This window comes from Lepisosteus oculatus, chromosome 3 (assembly GCF_040954835.1).
Source record: "Lepisosteus oculatus isolate fLepOcu1 chromosome 3, fLepOcu1.hap2, whole genome shotgun sequence".
Lineage (NCBI taxonomy): Eukaryota > Metazoa > Chordata > Actinopteri > Semionotiformes > Lepisosteidae > Lepisosteus > Lepisosteus oculatus.
In genome coordinates this window covers 16,282,119-16,309,123 of record NC_090698.1, presented here as the reverse complement: position 1 = coordinate 16,309,123, position 27,005 = coordinate 16,282,119, and the positions used below count along the sequence as shown (strand labels likewise).

Genomic DNA, 27,005 nt, shown 5'->3' with positions numbered 1-27,005 from the left:
TCAGACCTCCAGCAGAGCTGCCAAGTCCAGGCCTGAAGAATCCTGGTGCCTTGTGCTCTTTATTCCAAGTAAGCCCTCAGCTGCCTCATTAAGACACCTGATTAAGCTAAACTGACACCTAATTCTTACCAAAAAACTGCATTGTCAGATTTCATAAAACTGCAGGAAAATATCACCTGTAAACCTCCAGCTCTTTAAGAGGTCAAAACTCTGAAGGGCCCGATTTTGGAGTTAAAGTTCTCAATTCCAGTTACAGGTTTAATTAAGGAACAGGCTGCTCAACAGCAACAAAACTCAGAAACCAACAAAGTTGTTTGTTGTTGGATTAAGGGTTTATTGCTCTTTGACATGACATCTTCACATTGACAATCTCTCCTAAGAGATAAATATTAAAAAACAATCAGATTTGTAATGCTGATTCCTGACTCTGTTAAATCAAATACGGTTTAATAATAAATTTGGAGTCTGTGCTGGAAACAAAGTATTACTGGTAATACAATGGTGGCTAATTAACTTGTTTTGTTAATTGATTAATCAGCAATGTTATATCAAAGCCAAAATAGAATTAGAATGTGCAGTTATTTGATTTAGAGGTCTTTCATATTATTCTACTTTCATATTATATTATAAAATGGTAAGAACAACTAGCACTTTTGTAAAATCTCTGTGATGCACAAAGGATGGTTTAATAAATTATCCTGAAAGTATTTAATACTTGAATAAATTCCAGATGCCGCCGCTTTTTTTAAAATCTTAAATAGAAAACCCAATGGAAAATGGACTCGGTCATCTTTTGGAGAATTAGCTCTCGAGGTTTGCTTTCTCCGCGACTGTTCTTTTGTTTTCCTGAGCTGTAGAGATGGAATGCTAACTGGAAGTAATTTTTTCCAGCTTTGAAGAACAAGTGGAAAATGACTGGGGGCTCAGGGACTAATTGCAGCCTAATTTTGTGTGGTTGTGTCTGGCCATACATAAAACGTTGTGCATGTGCTTACAGGCTGAGCTAGCTACTGAAGAAGTGGTACCCCGATAACAGGGAGGGGACTTTTGGGGAGAAAAATAGTCTCTGGAAGAAATCAGATCATTGTTCACTCTGGGAAATAACAGCATTGATTCTCTCTATCTGCAAAAGAGACCACACCCATAAAACCCACATTTGCTTTACACAAGTACAAATTTGTTAGTCCCTGACAATGATACCATTCTGAACACTCATTCATCCCATCAAATGACACTTCAAAGTTCTAGAAATTCAACCTGGAACAAACCGGCAGAGTTGCAGAAATATGTATTAACACCTTGTGTCACAATCACGAGAACTTAGTCTTTTGATGCACTCAGAAGGAAATGATGATTTTGTGAAGATCTAAAAGCAAACATTACTTTATGTGGGGAGAGTGCCATGCTTTTGTATTCTCCAGACGTCACCTTTCTAGCTAGGAATGTTACCTTGTCTTTGCATAAACGGAGTACTCATAGCCAGCTCAAGCCAGCTGTATTATTCAAATCTATGCTTTCTGGAATTAAATCATAAACGGATTTTCATCATCACATGGCTCCCTGAAGGATCAAGTTCCTTGGCATGTTTTGGCTGTTTCCCACAGGTCCCAGCAGTCCTGTCAATCCCCCCTTGCAGCACATTGTCCCCCCTTTATTGCCCCAGACCACATCACATCACAGTTCGAGCCTGGCTGCTTTCGACAGCTTCGGTAGTACAAAGAAAGCCTGCTGTGCACCCCTGTCATTCTGTCAATACCAATGTTGTCATTGTTTATCCATGACGGTTAGAGGATATTTCCTTTCTTCTCTATTTTCCATTACTTTTCCAGGACTGGAAATGAGGCTTGCAATTATCCAGGTTTTCCTGGATGTAACAGATGCATAGTTTATGTCCATGAGGTCTCAAAGTAGAGCACATTATTATTACAGCTACAATGAGTGCTAACGCCGGGCATACCTGAGTTAGCGACTGGTATGTCAGTCCATAGGTTTTTGATATTCACATTCTTCAACCTAAAATGATCTTGCCATTACATTATTATGGCTATGGATATAATAGCTCTCTCAGATCAAAATACAGAATATGGCAAACAATACAGTTAAACTGAATCTAAACTTTGATATTACAGGATAATAATTACCAGGGGTTATTTAATCCCACCACCATGTGGTAAATCTCCTGCACTAGTTCACCTGCTGTAAACCTCATGCTCCATTCACACGGCACTTAAATGTGGGGAAACATAGGATTAGGTTTGAGAAAATAAAGGTACTCCATCACTGGATGAAAGGACAGAACAAACACTGTTTCAAGGAATAATCCTTTTGCATTTTGCTGCACTTTAATTTTCTGAGCAAAAAAGTGTGAAGGACCTTACATGCAACACCCTAAATAGTAGAACCTGTGGAACCTGTGTGGGAGCCACAGAAAAAAGGGGGGCATGTCCTCAGGTGGTCGGGCAGCGCACACTCACCCTGCAGCTTGCCGTAAGCGATGAGGGAGCCACTGAAGGTGACGCCCCCAATGTAGGTGCCTAAGTAGGCGATGATCTTGGTGAGGTTGGCAGCAGGGTCAGTGGCAAAGTGGGGGAACTCTATCATGTACTCAGCCACGCAGGTCAGCACGGCCGCCAGGCCCACCAGGCTGTGGAAGGCAGCCACCAGCTGAGGCAGGTCTGTGATCTGGATACGCTTGGCAATGGTCAGACCTGAACCAGAGAGAGAACGACAGGCGGACAAATTAACCAATATTCATTGTTGAAACCCAACAGAGTTCAGACTAATAAAACCATTGCCTCTGCTTGTGATACAGCTCTGATTTTGACATGTTCCCCAAACCAAGAAGTATGAGTGGGAAACAATGAAAACCATTGATAAGAGCTCTTCCGAAACTATCACAGAGCCATTCTGAAACGAAAAAAGCAGAAATGGAGAAAAGACACTATTCACAGCACTTTTTTTAAATGTTAGGTTTTCAGAGATGAAGAGACTTGGAAAAGCTGTACCAAATTAATAAAACACAGATGTATGTTTAACGTTTCAAACAGCTGCTTATGTCAAAGACATGCACTATCACTGACATGGATTTCACTGGTGATCTGGTGCCAGCAGCCATATCACCCTGCAACTCACAACTGGCAACCCACTGAAGCTAAGCATGTGTGAGCCTGGTCAGTACCTGGATGGGAGACCTCCTGGGAAAAACTAAGGTTGCTGCTGGAAGAGGTGTTACCCTCACCCTGCGGTCCATTTGGGTCCTAATGCCCCAGTATAGTGATGGGGATGCTATACTTTAAACAGGTGCCGTCCTTCGGATGAGACGTAAAACTGAGGTCCTGACTCTCTGTGGTCATTAAAAATCCTAGGGCGTTTCTCAAAAAGAGTAGGGGTGTAACCCTGGCATCCTGGCCAAATTTTCCATTGGCCCTTACCAATCATGGCCTCCTAATAATCCCCATCTATGAATTGGCTTCATTACTCTGCTCTCCTCACCACTGATAGCTGATGTGTGGTGAGCGTTCTGGCGCACTATGGCTGCCGTCGCATCATCCAGGTGGATGCTGCTCATTGGTGGTGGTGGAGGGGAGTCCCCATTACCTGTAAAGCGCTTTGAGTGGAGTGTCCAGAAAAGCGCTATATAAGTGTAAGCAATTATTATAATTATTATTATCAGTCACACACACGTGCACAAGCTCTTACCAATGGTGCCACCCACTGCCATTGCCCCACTCATCTGTGCCAGGAGCTCCGGGGATGGCTTCAGTGACCCCAGTGTGGCAGCCAGCCCCCCGGCCACGCCGATCATCCCTAGGGCATTGCCCAGCCGAGCTGTGCTCTGGGTGGACAAGCCCGCCAGAGCTCCAACACAGCACAAGCCCGAGCCCAGGTACATCATCTGCAGGCACACACAGCTATCAGTTGCTGGAGGATTCATTTACAACAAAGTTTTCACAATATGAGGTATTTGGTTCCATTACAGAATGATCCTATTTTAATATTAATATTTATTTGACCTCTGTATATGCATCTTTCTAGCAATCAAGTAATGTTACTGGGTATAGCCTGTTTGCCATATCAGTATGCTTTTCTATGGGTTCTCTCATCTGAAACCACAGTCAAGCCAATTCTGAAAATAAGTCAGGATATCAGCTTTGACAACATGGCTCGCTACTGTAGCTTCTTCAGAACCCAGAGAACAGGATGTGTTGAATATTGACTTTGAGTGGATTGACTTTTGAATACTTGTACCAGGTCCCATTGAAGTTGTCTTTGTTCAAATCTAAAAAGTTGCAGATCTTTTAGATTGTCTGTGTGAGACATTTCTTTAATTCCAGGAATAGAATTTATCTGGAAAGATTTGCCCAGTCTTTGATACTGCCAGTCTTCTAAAATTCAACAATTTAGAAAAACAATATTGACCAGCAGGTCTTTTCTTTAGTTACAGCTGTGAATATACTCTGTATTAGTTCAATTAAACCTTACTTTCTGAATACCTTTTGTATTATTTCCCTTTGTATTCACCAGTATGAAACCGAAAGGATTCTAAATATTTTTCTGTATTATTTGTCACACTGATGGTAAAATTACACAGTTAATCCTGTTTAATCCAAAGATTTCAGGTTAATCATGACGTGTGTAGTGGTATATACTACTGTGGTTATTTATATATTTCAGAATACTGCAAGACCTTGTCTTGCATGAGTGTTTGAGTTACTGTTATTTTAACTATTTTACCTTTGTTTTTTAGAAATGGTTACTTTAGTTAATTTACAGGATTTCCTACTTGCCTTAGGATACAGTTTAATTGCACCTTTTCCCTCCCATCTCTAGTTGTACTGTGTGTGGTCAAGCTGTAGTATGCAACAAAAAGTTATAAGACCTACTTTTTCCATTGTTGGCAAACTGTGGCCAGTTTAGTAACTAGTAATAGTTTGGCATGTGGGTGGCCCTTTTAATTAATTTACTAATCAACAGTAAATTAATTAGAAGGGCCACCCACATGTCAAACAAGTCAATGGACACAGAAGGCATTTATTATTATTAAATAATCAAGACCTGTAGCTAAATAGAGCTGCAAACACAATTTTCTAAAGTCAACCACAACAAAACAAGCTCAAAGTGAGACATTACTGTTTTGGAAGACAGATGCCTTATTTGTCTTTTTTTTGTTCGTGTGTTTACTTTTAAGACGTTTAAAGGTTAAAAGTCCTATCCATTAATAATCACTTTTGTTCTACATCACTGGTTCCTTGTCAGTGTTTACTATCCCACCACACCCTGCTAAACTGATGACGTAGTTCCTATGTTGACTGGTCAAGCCTGCAAGTAGTGGAAAACAAAGTCAGCCAGCAAGGGCAGTCTGCTCGCTTTGCCAGACAGTGCAAGCCTACAATGGAAGTTAACTAATAGCATATTAGAGTGAAAACCTTTCATTTTTCATGGCGCTCAGACTTAGGCTATCAGAGTCAAGAGAGTACTCTTTCACTGGACCAGCAAGGCCTGTCGAGACTGTCAGGAAGCAAGAGTTATTCTTTGCTGGGAGAACAGGGCCTGTGCAGGTTGTGCACTGCTCACCTGTTCAATGTTGTATCCGCTATGGAGGGCAGTGCCGTACCCCCCCACGAAAGCTGCACCAGGCAAGAGGTACAGGTAGTTGTACTCTGGTGGGTCAGTAGGGCGCTTGAACATGTCCAACATTTTCTGCGTAACCAAGAAACCACCTGGAGGAGAGATCAACAGAAAACCGTCAGTTCCACTGCTTGGGCAGCGCTCTTGTTGTTTGACGCCTCAAAATCAACTCTGCCCAGATGTACGAGCAGCATTGCCTAGATGCTAGAGAAGGGGGATCATAACTTTGTCCCTTTCTCAACAAGAACCCACAGTGCAAACATTAGGGCTAAGGATAGAGTTGTATGGGCTCCAAGATGATACCCTGGCCGACTTTCAAAACCATCAAAACCCAGCAGCGTCAGCTGATGTGCCTCTTGGAAATCCTCAGTCATCTGACCACTCAAGGTCCAAATCAGAGATTTCCAGACTTTAGGGCTCATCCTGCACAACAAAGTGCAAAAATTGCATCAACAGGTTGAGTTGTTTGGAACCCCTCCAGATTTTCCTTTTAATCTTTTTGGGGACGTATAAATTGACAGATGACAAAGAGTATTAGTACAGGCTGCTGTTAGATGGCATGTAATTATTTTTATCTTATAAAACCTGTTACAAATTTTGTTGCAGTTCAAGGTGTCATACAGAGGGATTATAAGGAGAAACTACAAGCATAGAATGTAACACCAACAACAGAAGCTCTGTTACGACAAGAGGAATCATAGCCTCCTTTGCTCGTAGAAGAGTCCTTGTTCTCCATGCCCTCTTTTTTAAGTTGATTCTAGGAATTGGTCCAATTTCACATCATGTAAGGAAGCGAAAGCTTTTCATTAATTAGCTCCCAAATAGTGGAGCTGAGTTTGTTAAACCTGGACCAAATGAAGACATTTCTGCACAATATCTCTGACCTCCTAGGATTTATACGACATATCAAATTCAGAGTAAATAAAGTCTTATACTAGTGTAATCTATTTCCAAGAAGTAATCAAAGCATCTGAAATGCTTTATTCAAATTAAGTTTCAATTATAAAATATGAATGATGTATTGAAAAAGCAACTTACTCTTGAACATGTAAATAGAATAAATGAAGAATCACAAAAACAGTCATTTAATTAAGAAACAGAAAATGTATCCCAAGGCATCATCCTTTTTCATCTCCTTTCAGTTAAATCAAGCAAAACAGAATCATGTAGCTGTTGTAGAGGATAATTATTTTAAATGTGTTTGACCCTTGACCACACAACATAATACAGTAGTGGCAGTAATCGCATTGCTAATGATTCTTTCCCTTTAAAACACACCCATTAAATTAAGAGACCATGTATTACATGAAGAAAACAGTCTATTCCCCTTTTCCTGTCATTGTAAAAGCAGATACTCTAAAGTCCTAGGAATTATTTAACCAAACTTTATAAATGGAAAAAGCCATGACATTATGCTATTTCAGTAAAAAAAAAACTAAGTATGGTCCATGTGGTATGGACAAATATTTTTAAGTGAAAAGTATATGTATTTATGTTTTAGATTTGGGGGAAGTGGGGGTTTGGGGGGTTATTTAAGGAACTACCTTTGCGTGTGTAAATGAAAGATTTCTGGAATGGTAGTGAAGGAATCTCTTTATTAGGACATTAAACTCCTGGCTTCAGGTGGATAAGAGGCATTGTATACAATGGAACGCAAACAAGAGAAGGTCTGCGAAAGTAAAGCATGGTTATTAGTTAGAAAGTGAGATATGGTATAAATGTCAAGCAGTAGGGTTTTAAATCACCGACACTATTTCCCAGTGGGTTTTAGCCAGGAGCGGTAACACCAGCCACTTGAAGGTCCTGTCTGCATTCCTAGGATTTCAGACGTGATGTTTTGTGGTTGATCAGATTTACAGAATTCTTAGCTGACATTCTGATTTTTCCCAAAACTGTGGCTCACCCTCTATCTCTGATTTAGCATGATTTATTACGATTTTGTGCTTTTGGAAGGAGTTTTATATTTCCTATTTTAGGTGTAACTGTTTTTCATGTGCTGTGTAAAGTATTTTGTTTGGGAAGCTTTCAAAGGAGCTCGACATGAATCATAATTTATTGTCTAAAAGACGCTCACTTGCCATCGTTCATGCACAGTAGAGGGAGAGAGGACCTCAACCCTTACCAATAATGTTATACCACAAAATAGCTGTTGAACTTGTTAAGGGCTGGCAAAAAGAGTCAAACAAAAAAAGTCAGTGCATAAATCCCAACACGCTTTCTAAAATATCCATTATTCCAAACTGCAAGAGAAAAACATTTTTCTTTCCCAGTTTTGGATTTTAGTTATCACCACAAAACATTACTCAAATATGGATCGACACAGATATCCCAGTCTTCAAAACTAGACCATCAAATGAATTAGTAAGTAAGAACTGGTATTGGAATTGGTAAGACACAACCTGGCAACGATGAAGGTCAATTCGGTTATAGTACCCTGGCTGTTGGTTTATTTCTTCAACAACAACCATCTCGCCAAATAGTTAGCAAATTCACCCAGTCCAGTCAGAACTTTGCTTTGAATTGCTCATCAACCTCCAGGACTCAGTGGTGTGAGAAGTTCTAACTCACTTGTGGATGCTTACCAGCAATGTTGACAGAGGAGATGAAGGCTGCCAGCACGGCCAGGACCTCTGCTGTATTGGTCGGTGTGTAGGCCCCTCCCATCAGAGAGAGCCCACCCACTGCAGTGAGACCTGTACAAGACGTGGAGAGAGTCAGTCACAGCTCCAGTACTGTCCTCACATCCTAAAATCTCCAGTCCCCACCAGATGTAGATGACAACAAGTGCCAATAAAATAGGTTCCTGGTTATTGCAAGCTGCCCACATGCAACTTAATTTACTTAAACATCTACAGATTTTGCCAGTGAAAGGCAATCAGAGCACAGTATTGTGCCTTCAGACATCAATGCATGCACCGCAGAAATCTGGAAAAGACACATAAAAGAAAATACAAAAATTAACAAATTAAATAATAATCACATGTATACAAGTTCTGTGCGGTAACCAGCATGCCGATTTGCATGTTAGTTGTGTACACACCAGATGGAGCCCAAGCTCTAAATCTGTTCACGCGCGAATCCCGCTTGGCGAGAGTTAAGCTTTTCAAGTTTGACGCACATAATAAACAAAATGGGAGAACATCTCAGAGCAGCAGAGCACAAAACCATCAGCAGTTCCTGCTGGGATAAGGAGACTATGCAGTTGTATGCTAACTCACAAAATGACTTAATATAGTTACTTACAATTCACTGAAAAATCTCTCTATACAGAATATTCGGTTGCAACAAACTTTTTCTTTCACCTTTTCTTTCAACAGTTCTGAGACAGTTACGCAGCTGTATATACTGTATGGCAACGAAACATGAAGCACTGTAACAACACCAGGCAGCAACATCATCGAGCTGCTCTTACCTGACATGTTCTGAACTGTGCTACAGTGCATTAACAACTAAAGAAACTGCCAATATTCAATCTCCATAACCATGGCAAAATTATGACCCTGCTGCACTAGCCCGTATCACAGCCTGCTTGAGGTTACTAGGCTACAACATACAGGTGGATTAATGTGTTCTCAATGTGTGCTTGGTGCATCGGCACAGTTTCATATAAGAGACTAACTCGACATCAAGTATGGTAGGGCACATCAAGCTAAACAGCACTAAGCATTTGGCTGGTGTTCGATATCTGTTCGCCACCTCTTCTTTTCTCAACTAATTTTTTTCAGGTTTAATGCAGCAAATGCACAGTGTGGCTTTCTTACACAACCAGCCGCACTTGTAGAGGCGGCAAAGATGGACAGTTCGCACCGGAACCCCACCAGCATAAACCAACAGTCAAAAATTAGTCATGAAGCCGCCAGCAGCACCGTCTCGCCGACAGCTAAGGTGAGCAAAGCAGTGATGATCTGAGAGCGAAACTCAACACAACCTTGTTCTTAAATCCTGTGCCATTTGGGTGATGGACTTAAACCACAGATGTCTAACCGGGGGTGCCTTAGTTTTCAGGACCTAGCAAGTGAAACCCATTCTCTGCTTTGAACTGCAGCCTGTTTACTACTTATGCTTTTCTAGAGGTGACCTAATGAAGGAAAAGGGATATTCTGGGTGTCGAAGGTTTCAGATAGATTAAAGACATGGTGAAATTAGGCACCATGATGAGAGAAGGAAAAAATAACCAAGACGTTTCTTATATCAAATTAAATCTCTTGTTTGGGTCCAAGAAGTCCTATTTTTACTCCAGTTTCAACTATTATGGTGACAGCTCAAAAGAAAATGAATAAGGAACAAGTTCAATGTGTGATTCATCAAAATGGAAAGGAAAATACATCTGTGAACAGTATGTGTTTATATTTTTTTAATATTAATAATTGAAGATATCCACTGGAAAACATCAGAAAACAAACTACAATTTGAAATTCTATTAATTTATAACTAGCATAAATATTGGTGTGCTTACATAAATCTTCAAAATAACTAAATAAGATTCATTCATTATGGAATAGCAATTGGAAGTTGTGACTTCAAATCCGAGCTGAGACACTGCTGTTGTACCCTTGAGCAAGTTATTTCACCCTTATTGTCCCAGTATAATACCCAGCTGTATAAACAGTGCAAATGTCAGTCACTTTGGATAAAAGCATCAGCCAAATACATTAGTAACAGCAATTATTAATATTTCAGACACTGACATATCTTATCCATATAATTAGATAATGTGGCTGGACCTAAGATTGTTCATTTAATACAATGTATTTTATAAAAAGCAATTCAATTCAACATTTTCCAGTCATTTATAACAATTTGTAACATCTGCTATATAACTCTAATAACACTGACAGATGTGCTGATGTTCCTTCCTGATATTTCTTCACACCACACCACTTGAAACAGGTAGGGAAGAGTCTGTTTAGTATCATTATTCAAGTCTTTTAGTAAACTTTAGCAAAAACATTATTTGATCATGACAGCAAATGAAAACTAATAAGTATATAACAGAGACAGAACAAAATATACCTTCATAGTTCCTTGCATTTCCCTTCCAGAGTGATTTAAGTGAGGGGAATTTAGGCTTTCTCCAAATTAAACAGTGAAACACAAACCACGAGTGGAAACTATATGGGAGTGTATTAAAAACCGAGAACAGCAGGCACGTCTTTAACCAAAAGGTTGCAGGAGTATGGAACAAGCTACTCGGCCATGTTGTTGAAGCCGATCAAAAAAGTTTGTAACTACCAAACTGGCTAGATGGGCTGAGCGGATTTCTCTTCTCTGTAACCTTCTTATGTTATTAGGTGCCCTCCTCTCACCCAGACAGATCAAGCTTAAGAGGAATCAGATTTGCAGATGTAGATCTGGTTCTGCCAGACAAATGCAGTTTGAATAGCTGACTCAGAAATGGCTGATGGATAATCCTAATTAAATAAATGCTTCAGAAAAAGACATTTTAAACTACATTAATTGAAGTCCTTGAAGACATTAAAATGGCCACACTGAGAGTGCAGTAGGTACAGATAAGTGTTTAGCAGGACTAGCTCAGTCGCATTTTTTTAACAGCCCTGCCTACGTGATGGTTTGTTTGATGTCGACCACCATGGGCTTATTAGAGACAATTAAACCATTCCTAAATCCACTGCTGCAGGGTACGAGCTTAATGAACCACGAACACTCCAGCTATTTCACTTGTGGTTCCCACTTTGGAAATAAAAGCATCCTTATGGGGGGATATCAGAATTATCAAAGCCTGTCTACGCACACGACATAATGAATGAATAAACACATTATGCATTAGGCGGTGTACAAGGCAGGAATTTAATCAAGGCCCATGGATCAAGGCATAAACACTCACAAACAAGTCCTCCATTAATGTCTATGGAAATTCAAACCCCGCCGAAGTTACTGTTGAAGACTGCCTTTTATTCAGTGTCTGGTTTACTTCATTCTGATATACAAAAAGTTCCATGTATAAGCCTAGTGTTATTACTTTTAGAAAATAATTATTTTAGCACAATTAAAATTCACTCTTTATCCAAAAAACAATCATTTGAATTATATAAACTTAGTAAGTGGAATACTACTGGTATTAATTCTGGCCTGGGAAGTATTCTGTGAGCAGTGTACATGTCTACTTCTGGGGACGTTTACTCTGAGAGCTCTAGTTTCCTACCATCACCCAGATCTGTGCTGGCTTTGCAGGCTTTATTGATCGCCGTTTCTAAATCGTCCATGTCTGGGTATGTGCTTTCAATGGACTGACATCTAGAGTAGCTCTGTTTTATGCCACAAGTTTTCAAAAAAGCCTCTGAGCTGCTGCAACCCATACCAGACCTTGATAATAATGGACAGACCAGTCTTTGTAATAATTGTCAGCAATCATCTTTCCATTATCATATGGCTATATAAGAACCATGTTATTTCCGAGATGAAAAGGAGCTACAAAATATGAATGAAGTGAAAAGAGATATCTTTGATAAACCATATCAAATCTGAATGAACACAATCATATTACCAAAGGCAAAGAAGCAAGAGTGTTAGTGCTATTTTGTCGAAACAAAGTTACATCACTGTTGCATATAAGTGATCTTATTAAACTTTCGGTAGACTCACCTGAGATAGCATTGGTCACGGACATAAGTGGAGAGTGGAGGGCCGGACTGACACCCCACACCGTGTGGTATCCCACAATTCCAGCCAGGCCAAAGGTTGTCACCATCTGAGTGAAGGCGGCATTTGGAGAAGCAATTCCAAGCCCAAGCAGACTGCCAATACCTGGACAAGAGATGAGTCTTAATCCAAAAGCACAGGTGGAGAAGATCCACAACAGACAAGAGCAAGCACGTCTTCCCTCAAATCCCCTGTCTACACACCTAGGGTAATAAAGGGCTCCCTGTATGTTTTATGGGGTGTCTGACTGTTCATGGAAAACCCAGTAGAGTGACATCACTAACTTTTCTCACTGTGAGTCCTGTAACATTCAGTATGCACTACCTCGCTTGAAAAAAGAAAAAACAGGCAGTTATTAGAAAATAAAAAATTAGTAATTAAATGATTAAACTGCCTAGAGAGAGACATAAATTACTTCTGGGACACTTTATAATGACAATGCGTCACTTTTATTATTATGATATGTGAACTGGGCATGGAAAAGTTTAGATTATTTCAGCCAAAGATGGCTTCAGTGTATAAAAGTATCTCCCCAATTTCTCAATGGCACAAAATATAAACGTAATCTACAGATCACTCAAAGCTGCCAACCAAACTCAAGGCCATGAGAGAAACGATCTAGGAGAGTCATGCAATGACTAATGCAAGATGCACTAAGGCAAGAAGAACTTGATTTTCCATTATTATCCATCTAGCACTGTTAATACTTATATTTCAATTACAATATATTTTTTTAATGTAAAAATAATATTTTATATAATATTATGCTGTAAAAGAAGCTAGTCCTTTCTGGCCTGAAGACAAACAGGAATGAATATTCTCAGAACCCAACTGAGTTGGATACAGTACCCAAGTAAAAACTGATTAGTATTCGCCAGTACTAAAGTCTGGGAAATACGGCACACACACATGGTTCCAACTCAGAAAATAATAAACTGCAATATGTAGGCTATCTAAAAAAAGAGAACTAGTAAACTTGTAAACAGGGATGTGGGTGGGGAGACTCTGGAGATGCTGTTAGTAATTTAGGAGGTGATTATATACCTTGTTTAGACCAGCAATGCTAAACCTTTTGGAAGCCAGTGCAAAGAGTTGCTCTGTCTGTCTGAAAGTGGGACCTTACTGATAAATCCGGTCTGTGGGAAAATGCTCGCCTACAGACTGCGAGATTTTTTATGTGCCTCGTTTTATTATACCTGGTTTCCTGGCACTTCGAAAACCAGCTCATATCAGACCAATTAAGGGACTTGAAAAGGTAGACAGCAGAGCTGCCTTGTTTTCATCCTTTGTCAGCCTTATTTCTGTTTGCTTGTTTTGCATACTTATTTACTACAACAGTGCAATAATGTTCTTGATTTTACTACTACACACAAGAAAATGTCTTTTATCTGTGTTTATTTAAAAGCAGTTATTCTCAGCAAACATGTTACGGAATTTTATTTCTGGCCTGTCTCTTAATTTCGTAGGAGAATGCTTTGATCTGGGGCCAGTGCTCTCTTAGACACAATAAGTGGTTCTACAGAGAGGGTATTTTGTCCGGCTGTTACCGATATAGCACAATTCGGGCCTTTTCCAAACCTGCCGAGATTAAGTGTGAATTCATAATTGCATCTGGTTCCCTGCCACAGAACGAAAATCCTTAAAGTGGAAAAAATTATTCTTACATCACTTCACTGTTAGGTTACGGTGTGAGAACCAAACAAATGCTGGACGAATACCAAAGAAAAAACAATTAAAAGAGGAAGTCTCAAATTTTATCCCCTTGAAAAACCAACAATGTTAGGTATAATCTACCCTAATGGTATACATACTCTACAAATTTCAAATATTATTAAAAGAAACTGAATTTCATAAAACATGTAAGTCAGGCCACATGACATCTTTTGAGTAACAGGGAAGGAATCCTTAGTACAAGAACTTAATGGATTGGACAGCCAAATTAAGGAAAAGCTAAACTCTTTGTTAATGGTCAATTATCCCATCACTTACCAATAAAGTTGGTTTCAGCAAGGTGCATTAGAAACCTTGTTTTAATAAATATCTTAAAAGTTTTTGATCTCCAGGACTTCTGTGAAGGCCAAGAACCACACCCTTTCATACATTTTATCTCAATGATTGTTCTAGGTACCCTGAGGCGATGCCAGTAGAAATAACCCAGATCTGACTTATGTGAAACTTTGAAATTTGAGGTGAAAGAACAGTGGAGATCTATCAGTGTCTCCTGTCTCCTCACCCCCCGTGTAAACGCTGGCAGTGGTCATGGTAGCCCTGAAAGGGGAAATGGCTGCCCTCTTTTCAGCCTCGATCTCTTGAACGCTCTTGGGCTTGGGAGGAGCCGCTACGGGAATGTTTTTTGGCTGCGGAGCCGGGAAGATGAATTTGCCATCCTGTTAAAAAAACAGAGACACGCATTGGTAATCACCAGTCGCTACAAGAGTATACAGGACTAAGTGATGTGCCAAGGGCAATTATTTATGGGTAAAGCCGAACTGAAATGCTGATCCATAATACACGCTGTTTCTTGGTACATTTTAAGACTTTAGTTTGCAGGCCATTTCTTCACGTCTCATGCACCTGTTGAAAAATGAATCTATAATCTAGCTCTCTCATTGTTTTTGAATAAAATTCAGAATCACTAGTATTCTTGCTGTACCCCACCACTGAACATAGGGTAGTGTGAAGAAGTGTAGCCAGACTCCTCTGCCCCACCCATTTTCAAGTTAATCATCTATTAACACATAACAGACAGCAGAGTCCCATAGGACTCATAGGTCCCGGAAGACCAGTGCTGTTCGGAGGAGAGGTGCGCCCCTCACCATGCACACCGCCTGCCTGCAAGAGACCAGGAGTCACCAGGGCTTGCCAAGAGTTGAGACTGCTCTTAAAATAAAGAAGCACACAGCTCATTTCCCGTCCACTCACCTTCATGACCACCGAGCCTCTGATGACATGGTCCATAGTACCATAGTCAAACTCGTCCTTCACCTCAAAAGCAAACCGCTCCTTGTCCGGGCTGATGGCCCTCAGGAGTTTTACAATGTTGTTGGAATACAGAGTGCTAGCCTGGGTGGGCAGCCGGCTGGGCAGGTCTGTGTAGCCAATATGAGTCACCCCCTGAAAGATTGAACAAACATGAGAAAAAAACTGTTTTACAAGGACCTGGAGGCTTTAAAGTCTTTTAAGATTTTGTTCAACGAGCATGAAAGGACAAAAGTACAAGCTTCTGGTAAACCATGCAGCAAGGTGAAAGCTGATTTGTGATTACAGCATCCCTCTTTAGATGTTAGTCATCTTTTTTTTTTAGTACACTTCCTTTGTAAAAAAAAATTACGTGTCACTTTACTGGCACAAAGTAGTATTTTGTAGTTCTTCATGTTTTTTGTCATGACTGTAATTAAAGTCTCTAACAATCTGCAGAAGCAAGAAACCTGCCACTGTAAAATGAAACTTCTTCATCCAAACATTCTATTTCTACATATGGGAAGTAGGAAAAACTCAGCCAATAAAGTCTCTTTTGAATATGCATTTCTGAGGTGAAATCAAAAGAATCCCCCTACCTGTTTCAAATAAAAAAAATACAGACATAGAGATTGAAGCCGCATTGTTCCACCTTACAGACAAACAGCGTAGCTTTCACAAGCTGCACGCTATTCAGAAAGGGGCCCCATCAATCCTAAAGGCATGCAAAGAAGCAGATGCCCTTTACTCGTACTGTTACTACCTTGTGCACGGACAGCTCCCCTGGCACAGTGGTCTCAATGTTCCCTCCAGCTTCAGCAGCCAGGTCCACCACCACAGAGCCATCCCTCATGCTCTCCACCATCTCCTTGGTGATGAGAATCGGGGCTCTCCTCCCTGAGAAAAGGATAAGAAAATGCCTCATATGAAGGCACACTCTGGCACATTGCTTATTTCTATAAGTTACTCATTTTACTAGTCTGACATGTTATCCCAATATTTTTTACTGAGCAATGCAGGAGAAGCTCCTCGCTCCTGCTGTGCCTCGCCTGGAGTTTGAACCCCCAACCCACCAATTATGATTCCAGAAACCTCAGGACTGCTCCACACTGCTGCTCTCCGAAAGGCCATTACCCACAGCCAGCAGGGTCCTGCTGGGCAGCGGTCAGTCAGGGATCTCTCGGCCTTCCCGAAAAAAATATAATTCCCATGGCTTAATACAGCTCAGAGCACATCAAATGGTCAAAGGCTCTGCTCACGTAGGAGTCCACATGTCTCCTTTTCTCCCAAGAAGTACTTCCTAGCTGCCAGAAAGCCATGTCATGTACATAAAAGGCATTTCAAATTGGACAGCTATGATTTTAAAATAAATACATTACACAGGAAGCTGCTTCAAAAGCAGGGAAATTGTTCTCCAAGATACTACTGGTTCACAAAACTGAAAAGCACGAACTTCACCTCCTGTCATCTATCTCTTGTAAATAAAATAAGAAGATGGATCAAAGAACAACATATTGAGTCTGCAATGAAGAAGTGCTTAATATATTATTTAAAATGAACAGTTCTAGTATTAAAAATATTAGAAATAGCAACAAATGTAAAATCACATATTGGTGAGCACTACATTAAAATATGGTCAAGAAAATGAATATCAAAAGCATACTTAGGTGAAATATTAATTAAAAAACAACTTCTTTAGAAAACTGATTCCCAATAATAAAAGCACCCTCTCACGTAAAAGTTTAAAAATTGCTATCCAGATCTATAAGCATCAGAAAGGTAACAAAAGAAACTAAAATAGATAAAGGAAAGCTCAGCAGATCCAGAAGGACAAAAGTTTTGAAAGGCAGCTAAGTTTAGCCTTCCTCGTAGGCATTTTTAGAATCCTTGTAGACTTGATTGCTTGGAACACCTGTTAATGCACCAGCTTCAGTAAAAATCACAGCTTTATTATTTGACCTTGTTCTTTCAAACTTTACAGAGCACGTTATGTGAGCCAATTCAAATGCAACCCTGCTGTGTGCAGATCATATAAGAAGTAGACATATAAAATCATAGATCAGAATCACAGTTTGTGGTATTCTAGTCCAAATAGTGACTCAAGTAAAACTTATCTAATTAACGATTCAGACACTCTGACTTAAACTTGTGTACCTGTAAATGTGGAATAAAACAATTCCTTACTAGTAATATCGAACAGTAAGATGCCCTTTTCAATTCCGAAATACTCTCCACTCCAAGTGCAGTTTGCTGTCTATGATCCAGGTGCCACAGGTTCAAGTTGTGGTCATGTCAACAGTCAACAGCACATTGCAATTTAAATTATTACAATTTATTAAATTTATTAAATTCTGTGAACGTTTCAGTGCAAAATAATTTAATGAATAATAACAGAATGGAGAATGTGGGAGCTGTTTTTTACATGTTTAAGATTGATTTTCATTGGACAGCACTTTGTTAATGTTGGGTGTGCATTTCTGTTTTCCTTTTATAAGAAAAGATCTTTTTATAAGAAGAAATTGAACTTGAATCCAGTCTTATTCACAAAACGAAATTCAAGAGAGGTATACTAACGGAAAAAACTAAAAACTGTTTCTGGTACTTTAAAGATGGCATATGAATAACCAGTTTCTCTGGAAGTTTTTTTAAAGGGTAAATCAGCAGTCCAGCCGAACAATCTTTCCACATCATGACTATCAGGGTGTCCACTAGGTGTCGACGTTGTGACTCTAAACTCTGCAAGAGAAAGCCATTTGCTCTGACTCAGTTACTACTAACTAGTCAGCTTTCTTTAGCCACCATCAAAGTGTGGTTCTTGTCTTATTCAGACAACCCCACATGAAGAAAAGACTCATTTGAAAGGCGGTTTATGAGCACCTTGTCTCACATTAAGACCAGAGGTTAGTCAAACAGTCCAGAATGTGTGGAAATGTGGCTAGAGAGTCCAAGGGCTGTTCTTACCAGACAGTGGTGCATTAGTCAGCAGGAAAAGGAAAGCCTACCAGGGATGAGGGCTGTGCTGATGAGGATGTCCACCTCCCGGCACTGCTTGGCGAAGAGTTTCATCTCGGCTTCAATGAACTCTTTGGACATCTCCTTGGCGTATCCTCCCTGCCCCTCTCCAGACTCCTTCACGTCCACCTCCAGGGGCTCTGCGCCAAGAGACTTAAACTGCTCCAGGGCAGCCGCTCTGAGGGGAAACAAGAGACAGAGGTAATGGGTTACACTGCAACCATATGGCCATGAAACTTAGTTATGAAACTTCATAATAACTGCCTTATTCACCCATGATACTGGAAGCACAACTTTCCCTCACCAGCTGCAGGGCTTACATTCTGGCTGGTAAATATTTAAGCGTTTGGGAACTAGGGGGTTAGTTTCTCAGAGTCCATGTTGCGCTCATCAACAGCTAACTTAACTTGGAATTTTTAAGCGAGGAATCTTCAAGCAAGATAACATAATTCTATGTAAGAAACAAAATGATATATATGAATATTATAAATATATTATATCTATATTCTAGAAAAAGAAATCCAATGCATATGCTAATGTGAAAAATGAGTTGGCAGAGAAACTGGGCGCTTTTTAAAAGCGGGCTAAACCGAGTATGAGCGAGGGTTTCCCGCAGATGGGAAGGGAAGGCCTATAATATAAATATAAAGAAGTTGTGGAGGCAAAAGAAAAATAACTATGTGCTGCAACAGCAGGTTTTAACAGTTATTACACAGGTGACCACGTGTAGCCATGGTCCACATTACAGTCACGCCCTGCGATTCCTTCACGCATTCTAAACTGACATCAGAAGAAATGGAAACAAAAGAAAATGTTTACTTGTGAGTAGTTTGGATTGTGACATTTTCCCCAAACAGTAACCACAGAGAAAACTCACACTCCCATAAATTATTCCACTGGTGCCTTCAGCTGAATTACGGGTTTATTTTCTAATTACAAAGAGGGAACACGCTTTGAAAAAATGTTTACAGTGTTTTGAGGGGAAAACAACTTATTTACCAGTCTTGAAAATACACTGCTATAAATTGTTACTGTATAGGTCTATAATAACCTTACTGTTGTTTGTTTTATTCCTGCAAATATACTTTTTTCCCAAATTCAAGCAATCTTGTATTAGGCAACACTTACAGTAATACCATGTGGCTCCACCCCCTGGTGGCACACTGCTAAACCTGAAGATTCAAGTCATGCCTAAGTTTATTTCTTGCTTAATGCTGACACCTGCTGGCAGAGTAGGTAAATGCACCTAGTAAATGCACACTGTCATTGCCATTCACTGTCTGTGATTAACCCTGTTTTTGCTGGTAATTTTTCCATATGGCCCTTAATCACCAGTGTTAATTGCTTACTACAATAATTATCTCCTTGCTTAGTTAAACTTTTTTTTCTGCACTCAAACCTTGGTTTCACTAATTCCCCAGGATAGTGATATTTTTTGAGTGGTATTCAAAATCCTTGTCCTGGAGAACCCCTGTATCTTCTGTGTTTAATAATTGATTTCAACTTTTTAATTTGGGGAATATTAATTTTTTAATTTGCTTTCATCTCTTAGAAAGCTAACTGAGATTTGTAATTGGTATGAACCTTGTGCTAATTAGTAAGTTTCAGGGCTGCGCTCATGCAGGTGTGCTAGCTAGCTAAACAACCGGAGTTAAGCAGATTAAAAAACACGGACTCGCAAGGGTATTGTCTGATACAGCATCATTTTCACCGGTTTCTGTTCATCATCAATTCATCATCTAATAAGGGCTATTTAGTCAAAAGTAAAAGGGCAGATTCTTAATTTGCAAGTTGAGGAGAGACTGCATAAAGTTCTATACGCCATAGCTGGAAATAATGCACTTCAACAGTTGACCTGAATGCAGGAATAAGACTAAACCAGAAAGCAGATCAGTTACAGGCAGCAGCTAGCGCTGGTGATTATGGGGGACCATCTGGAACAAAACCCAGCAAACACAAGGGTCCTCCAGGACCAGAACTGAGAATCATGGTTCTGGCGGATTAATTCAGTCTTACACAAGATACTCTCAGAGTGTATTGCTTTCAACTGAACAAATATTGTTCTAAACATTTCAACCAACATTTAAAAGCCTTCTGCATTTAGAAAAGTGAGATGACTGGGCAAACAGCAGAACTGGGCTGCCCGTTCCTGCTCCTCTACTGCCAGGATCACAAAATCCAAACTCAGCAAGACAGATTTTCATCATACTTTCATTTTGAATCATCTTTATATTACACAACCAAATAAATGAGCGTCTTAAATGATAAAAATGAAAAAATTCCAAGGTTTAGAAATGGATGATTTATAGGTCAGAAAAAAACAGATGGATTTTGGATTAAGGCTCTCCAACAATATTAAAATAGGGTTCTTGGCTCTCCAGGAATAAGGTCGGCCAGCCCTGCCTGAGATGACCCAGCCTGATAGAGAAAATACAAAAACCCAGCACACAAATGGATACCCTTAGCCTATCTAAATATACTATGTCATGAAAGCATGGGTTTCTTTATTAACAACTGTCCGGTCTTACAATTGCAATGCTACGATGTGTTATTGTTCCTTTCCTAAACTCAGCAAAACTTGGTGTTCTTTCTCCTCCCTCATCTCTATGCCTGGTAATGCAGGTAATGCATTTAAAACTGTGGACAGCAGGCATGTCTGAGTGTTGTGGGTGTCTGAAACAACCTATCCACTCTATCCAGTCATGTTGTTGAATACCTTTCCTTCTTTCAAGAAATGGCTGGATGAGATCCTCAGGTCAGTTAACTTCCTACTACCAAACAGGATAATTGTGCCAAGGGGGGTTTCCCCTCATTTGTAGGATTTATGTTCTAGTCACAGTCAGTGAATAGCCCAGGCTTGAACCAGCTTGATTTCTGGGCCAAACCCTGAGGTCCATTCTCCCAGCAAGTGCCTTTATTGCCCGAGATATCTGGGAACAATTTTCCATTTTCACAGACAATGTCCTCTCCCTCACCCTCACTTCACACGTCCTCACCTGGTATCGAATCCTCTCACTATAGCGCCCATGGCTCTGGCAGCGCCTGCAGAGGCTAAACCAGCTACACCACCCCCAATGATCAGGACCTAAGGGAAAAATCATCAGACACAAAATGGAATGAAGAACACAGCGCTCAGAAAGAGTACTATACACAGGTGGGCAATTCAGTATAGATGCAGTTTTTGTGTTTGTCCTCTCAATACACCTTCATCAACAGGGAAAGTTTACATTTCAACACTGTACAAGCCTTTATTTATGTTGAGAGGCTCAAGAGAACAGATTAAAATTTAGAATCTAGTTGTGATATTCTTGACTTCATGAACAAGCCTAGAAGCGATTTACTGACTCCTGCTGTAAGAAGACATTGTAGTATAAATAGCCTTCATTAATTCAACAGAAAATAAACATGTTTACTCAAATGTTCAATGTTCAGGACCCCTGGCAGCATAATGGCTCTATAGTCCTCTTTGGTTTTAAAATAATAGAATTCAAAGGAAAAAATAATCAAACGTATCAGTTCTTAATAAACATGTCACTCTCAACTACAATCTCTGCACCAGCAGGATTTATGACCAAGGACCACTCTGAAGATCAACATGACCATGCCATATTCACCTCTACTTCAAACTTACCACTTCAAAGAGCTATGATACTAGAGGGTTTTGCTTACCTTTCTTATACTAAGGTTTCATCAATAATGAATATGGCTTAAAGGGGGAAGAAATAATGACACCAGTGGGAAAGCTCAATCCGTGTATTTGTTGAGTAGATCTTCAAGGCAATTTTAATAAGACATAAGCCTTAATTAATTACTACAATTTACCGAATTAATGTGCAGTGACCAGATTGCTGAATAATCCTCTAGACCTTGAGAAAGACCAGGTTTTAAACCTCTTCCCTTAGAGAGTACTGTATACTATCAAACATTGACCAAGAGGAACACTGTTGTCCAACGATCATGTGTGCCAGAAACATTCAGAACAACTGTTTCACTTTTGTCTGCAAACGAGTAGGTGGAATGAACAGCTGATCAGTGTTTGGTGATTGGTAGAACTGAAAATTTGTTTTTATTTACATCCAGAATATAAATGGTGACTGACATATTAGCGAGTGCCATATACAATAATTCCAAAAATAAATCAAAGCTAATGTGCTTTCCTCAGTCATTAATAAAGTTCCTGTTTCTCTTCTGTGAATTTAGAAAACCAAATGAAACATCTGTGAATATATACACAATGTAAGAAAAAACAACAAAGGTTTACACCTTTTATTGTTTTTATACTCAAATATCAGGAATGTGCTTTGCCTTCCCTTTAAAATAAACATGCACAGAAGACTCATTCCTGAGACATTGAAAACACTCGAACATTTGATCTTATTCTATGCAATAGCAAAAACCTTTAATTTGGGGTTCAAAAATATCATTTTTTGCACCGTTTGCAATAGTTGAAATAAGTGATAAATGGTTTGGTGCTATTCTCCTTAGTGAGGGGGAAATGAGGCCAAGAGTAATTTTTCAGTTCAGAAAAATAGAAGTATAAAAAGCAAACACGAATCTAGTCCAAATTACCTCCTCCTGGCTTGCTGAGGTACTTTTCTCCCCCATTTGAACTCGTTTGCATTTTCATTTACCTTTGCGGGAGGCACTTTTCCAGCTGCTGTAATCTGGCCGGTGAAGAAACGGCCAAAGTGATTCGCTGCCAGGAGAACTGCTTTGTACCTGTCAAAAACGGGACACATAGTGAAATATGGCAAACGGCAACATCCATGCCTGCCAAACGCACACAATGGCCGCAGTTAGGTGAAGGAAAGCCTTGGGAGATGTATTTAGAGCAGATCAAACAAATGGCGATTTCATCGTCAGGGTTAAAAGGAAACCTTCCCCAGTCCGTGTCATTGAAGAAAGGGTCCAAAGGCGTTGATTTGGAGTGTTTTACTTCAACATAAAAGATGGCAACTCATGATGTCTGTACATCAAACAACACTTTACATAGAACAGTACTTGCTGGGATGTCCTTCACCAGAAGAAAGTGAAAATTAGCACTGTCCAGCGCAGCTCGGAAACGAAGGTGGGATTACTGAAATAGAAGTTTCTCAAAACTCTTTCTAAACATGTAGTAATGTAAACCAGTAATGGAACCACTAGAATCCTCAGCTACCACTGCCAAAGAAGAAGTGTTCAAAAGACACAGGGAGAGATGCATGTTTTTCAAACACAGAGTTCAACAGACAATATTATACTCCATGAAAGCTGTAAATGAAGGAAGAATTAAATTTATTTTCACAGTTTCTTTCTTCATGAAGTTGACATTGGCCTTGAGAGGGAGGAATCATCCAGCGTAGGTGAGGAAGAGGAGGAGTTACGTACCCAGCGATGTTGGCCATGGAGCTGAGGGCGTCGTAGCCCTGGGCGATGGTCACCCGGGGCACCTGGTCCATGGCCAGCACAGTGGCCCTGCGCTGGGACAGCTTGTCAATCAGCTCGGGGTTCTGGGCCGGGTAGATAAAGCTCACCAGCGTGGAGTTTTCCTTCAGCAGCTCCGCCTCATGGACGCCCAGTGAGGGGTTAAAAATAGGAGCTCTCACCTAGAAAGACACGGCGCACAGCACTGAGGAGCAGGGCCACATGCACAGCCAGTGGAGAATGTTTCAATACTGCACTGGCTGTCCTTCAAGGCCAATGGAGAGAGATCTTGCTCTAGTTTTCATTCCACTTTTTCTTATTCCTTTTTACTTTCAAGGAGAAAAACTAAGCTGTTTTTTTCTTCTCAGGTCTTCAATAGGTTTAATATACCCATACAACCTCCTAAAACAATGATAATTTAAGACCACGGCTGTGCTTGACAGAGATTTGACTTGACACAACAAGAATCACAACATTTCCAATGTTTACAATATGATTTAAAATATGAACAGACCTCATTCTTTAACAATGGCCAGGCCATACAATACCCTACTAAATAAACTGCCTGCAAGTATCAAAAACACTGTAAAGCTCCTTCTAATAATAAACAGTGATATGTCAGTGGAGATAGAGCAGCAAATAATGGAGCATGTGCGTTCAGTGGCTAAACATTGACCGATTATACCTTTACTTTCTTACTTTATTGCTGCAGATGCGAAATTTGCTTTGAAGGCAGGTAAAAACATAATACAATACATTTAACAGAAATAACACATTCTAAAATATATTTAACATGCAATACATTTAACAGATGTAGGAAAAAGAAAGAAAAAGATGCATTTTAAAAAGTAAATGTACAGTCAACTGTCCAAATGAGCAGGTTGTTAGCTGTGGGGGTAAAAGATGACTTGGTTCTATTACTCGTGGCCCAGAAATAAAAAAAAAAACATACATATTAGAACCCCAAAATCCCTCAGCAGACAATAGAAGCTCCAGCAAACAAACATGCCCTCTAGTGGCCCAGAGTGGTGAAAAAGAAAGGGGTACAGTGGACAAGGGTGCTTGTACTGCCTATCACCTCATGGCCTCAGCAAAGCGCTGTGTCTGTACTTCACAGCACACTCTGTTTAGATATATGCAAGTCCAGCATGCTATGTAATTAACAGATGGCTAGACTTTCACAAAGCATGAATAAGTGATTGTTTATCTCATGAAGTGTCTGTGTCTGAACATGCATAAATGTATGGAATCCATTAAATACAGTACCAGTTGTAAGGGGTAAAGGTGTAACAGGTCGGTGACAGCTTAAAAACGCTCACATCACAGCTTTGAAGCAATTCAACCGAAACCAGGCAGGTCGGCTTTTGCATGAACCTGTTTTTTTGTTTTTCATTCCAACTGAGCTTTTAGTTAGTTGAACTATGCAATTATGTTTTTACTTAATCTAACTTTTTAAGCACATTTTCAGTGTTAAAAACTAGTAAGTAAGTACCGTGCATCATTTGCTGTGTTTTAGAACTGTCCACTGGGCGGAGTGGAGGCACTGTGGCTAAGGATCTGCATCTGTGGCTGGAAGGTTGCCGGTTCTAATCCTCCGGCCAGCAGAGGAATCCTACTCCATTGGGCCCCTGAGCAAGGCCCTTAACCCCAGCTGCTTCAGGGGTGCTGTACAATGGCTGACCCTACACTCTGACCCCCAGTTTCTCTCCCTGTCTGTGTGTCTGTGTGTCTCATGGAGAGCAAGCTGGGGTATGCGAAAAGACAAATTCCTAATGCAAGAAATTGTATATGGCTAATAAAGTGATCTTATGTTATAAGATTCAGTGACATTGCAATTGGAATGTAGCACATTAAACTTTTGTGGTGAACCTAGAAATTATTGTTTAGACAGCTACAGGGTAAAATGAATGTGACGTGGTGAAGGCAGACTGAAGAGGGATAAAACAATTTTCCTCGCAACTATACCACCTAAAAAGTGCACTGCAGAAAGAAAGAATTCAGAATGAATTTCAAGGTGTTCTGCGACACTGCAAAGTTTTCATCTGCTTTTCTGACTTCAACAAAGCTTTAAACAATGCACAGAGAGTAAGAGACAGCAGGGAGCAATCATTCCCAATATTAGAACACAAGGTCCAGAATCCTGGAAGTTTTCTATCTCTCTCATAAATCATCCACAAAAAAAGTCTGCAGAACAAGGGGAAGGGTCCAGTTAGGCCATAGTTTAAAAAGTAAGAAGGTTTGAAGGCCTGAGTTGGAATCCCCTGTTGTAGAATGTGGAAAGATAAAGAAAATCCATATTTAATTCCCTCAAACAAACTTTGGTTACTGTCACTGAAATGTCTGAACAATCTTCAAAATCTTCATAAGCTGCCCAGTGAGGGCAAAAGACTAAAATAAAATTAATTGAAGCAACTGGTAATTTTTATTAAATAATGAGACCAATTGGAACTAAAAATGGAATTAACAGGGGATACTCCAGCACAATGTCTGAATTCCCCTGCTTAGCCTGATCAGTTGTGCCCAACACACAACCCAACACACAACCCAACACACACACACACACCTGCTGTTACACTAACAATTGTGGTCCTGAGCTGAAGTTCTCTAGAAATTTAAAGGGACAGAAAAAATGGCAGGTTACCTTGACCACAAGGTCGGAAGCCAGGACATCTTTGGTCCCTTTGATGGTGGCCCCAGCCTGAGCGTACTGGTCATCGGAGAACTTGGAGCTCTCTCCAGCCCCGGACTCCACCACCACGCTGAAGCCCTGCTTGATGAGGGCCTGCACCCCAGCAGGGGAGACAGCCACACGCCTCTCATTCTGGAAGATCTCCTTGGGCACCCCGACTGTCAGCTGTTTGTAAGGAATCCCTGGAGTGGGAGAGAAGGGAAGGAGAGGGAAAGGAGATGAGGTGAGCTGGGCAGGCAGGCACACAGTCCACTTTGCACTAGTGGGAGCCACCGCCTGTTTCATCTGATGTAAACGGGTTCTCATCTTGTCATATAAAAATACTCTGGAGCCTCTGCTCCAGAAAAAGATGAGCTCCTTTACAACAGAAGGAGAACACAAGAACGATTAAAAATGAGAGATTTAGTTTGCTTGGGAAAACAAAGCAGGAAATATATGTACAACTGTACAATATAAAACAACTGTGTATGCAGCAATTACATCTTTGATTTAATTCTCACACAGCTACAGACTGGTCTGTTTGCAGCTACAGACCTTACCAGACTAGCGGTCTCTCATAGCTCACGGGATGATGACTTTGAGCACCAATAAGTGGCCCAATCAAATGTGGTATGGACTGCAAGGATTTGTTTTCTGAATAATGTACCCAGTTTGC

The 27,005-nt window shown here is 40.2% G+C and overlaps 1 protein-coding gene across 1 annotated transcript in view; it reads right to left on the bottom strand.

Moving 5' to 3' along the window:
• The window catches only part of nnt (nicotinamide nucleotide transhydrogenase), a 61,867-nt gene that overhangs the window by 29,352 nt on the left and 5,510 nt on the right, over nucleotides 1–27,005 (bottom strand). Inside the window, exons 3-15 of the mRNA XM_006627234.3 lie at nucleotides 26,303–26,532; nucleotides 23,626–23,843; nucleotides 22,890–22,977; nucleotides 21,255–21,343; nucleotides 18,249–18,436; nucleotides 16,010–16,143; nucleotides 15,211–15,402; nucleotides 14,522–14,675; nucleotides 12,232–12,393; nucleotides 8,211–8,321; nucleotides 5,575–5,720; nucleotides 3,700–3,895; nucleotides 2,475–2,708 (exon numbers count right to left, since the gene is read on the bottom strand). Coding sequence (XP_006627297.1) covers nucleotides 2,475–2,708; nucleotides 3,700–3,895; nucleotides 5,575–5,720; nucleotides 8,211–8,321; nucleotides 12,232–12,393; nucleotides 14,522–14,675; nucleotides 15,211–15,402; nucleotides 16,010–16,143; nucleotides 18,249–18,436; nucleotides 21,255–21,343; nucleotides 22,890–22,977; nucleotides 23,626–23,843; nucleotides 26,303–26,532 — 2,142 coding nt within the window. The remainder of the gene's footprint in view (nucleotides 1–2,474; nucleotides 2,709–3,699; nucleotides 3,896–5,574; nucleotides 5,721–8,210; nucleotides 8,322–12,231; nucleotides 12,394–14,521; nucleotides 14,676–15,210; nucleotides 15,403–16,009; nucleotides 16,144–18,248; nucleotides 18,437–21,254; nucleotides 21,344–22,889; nucleotides 22,978–23,625; nucleotides 23,844–26,302; nucleotides 26,533–27,005) is intronic.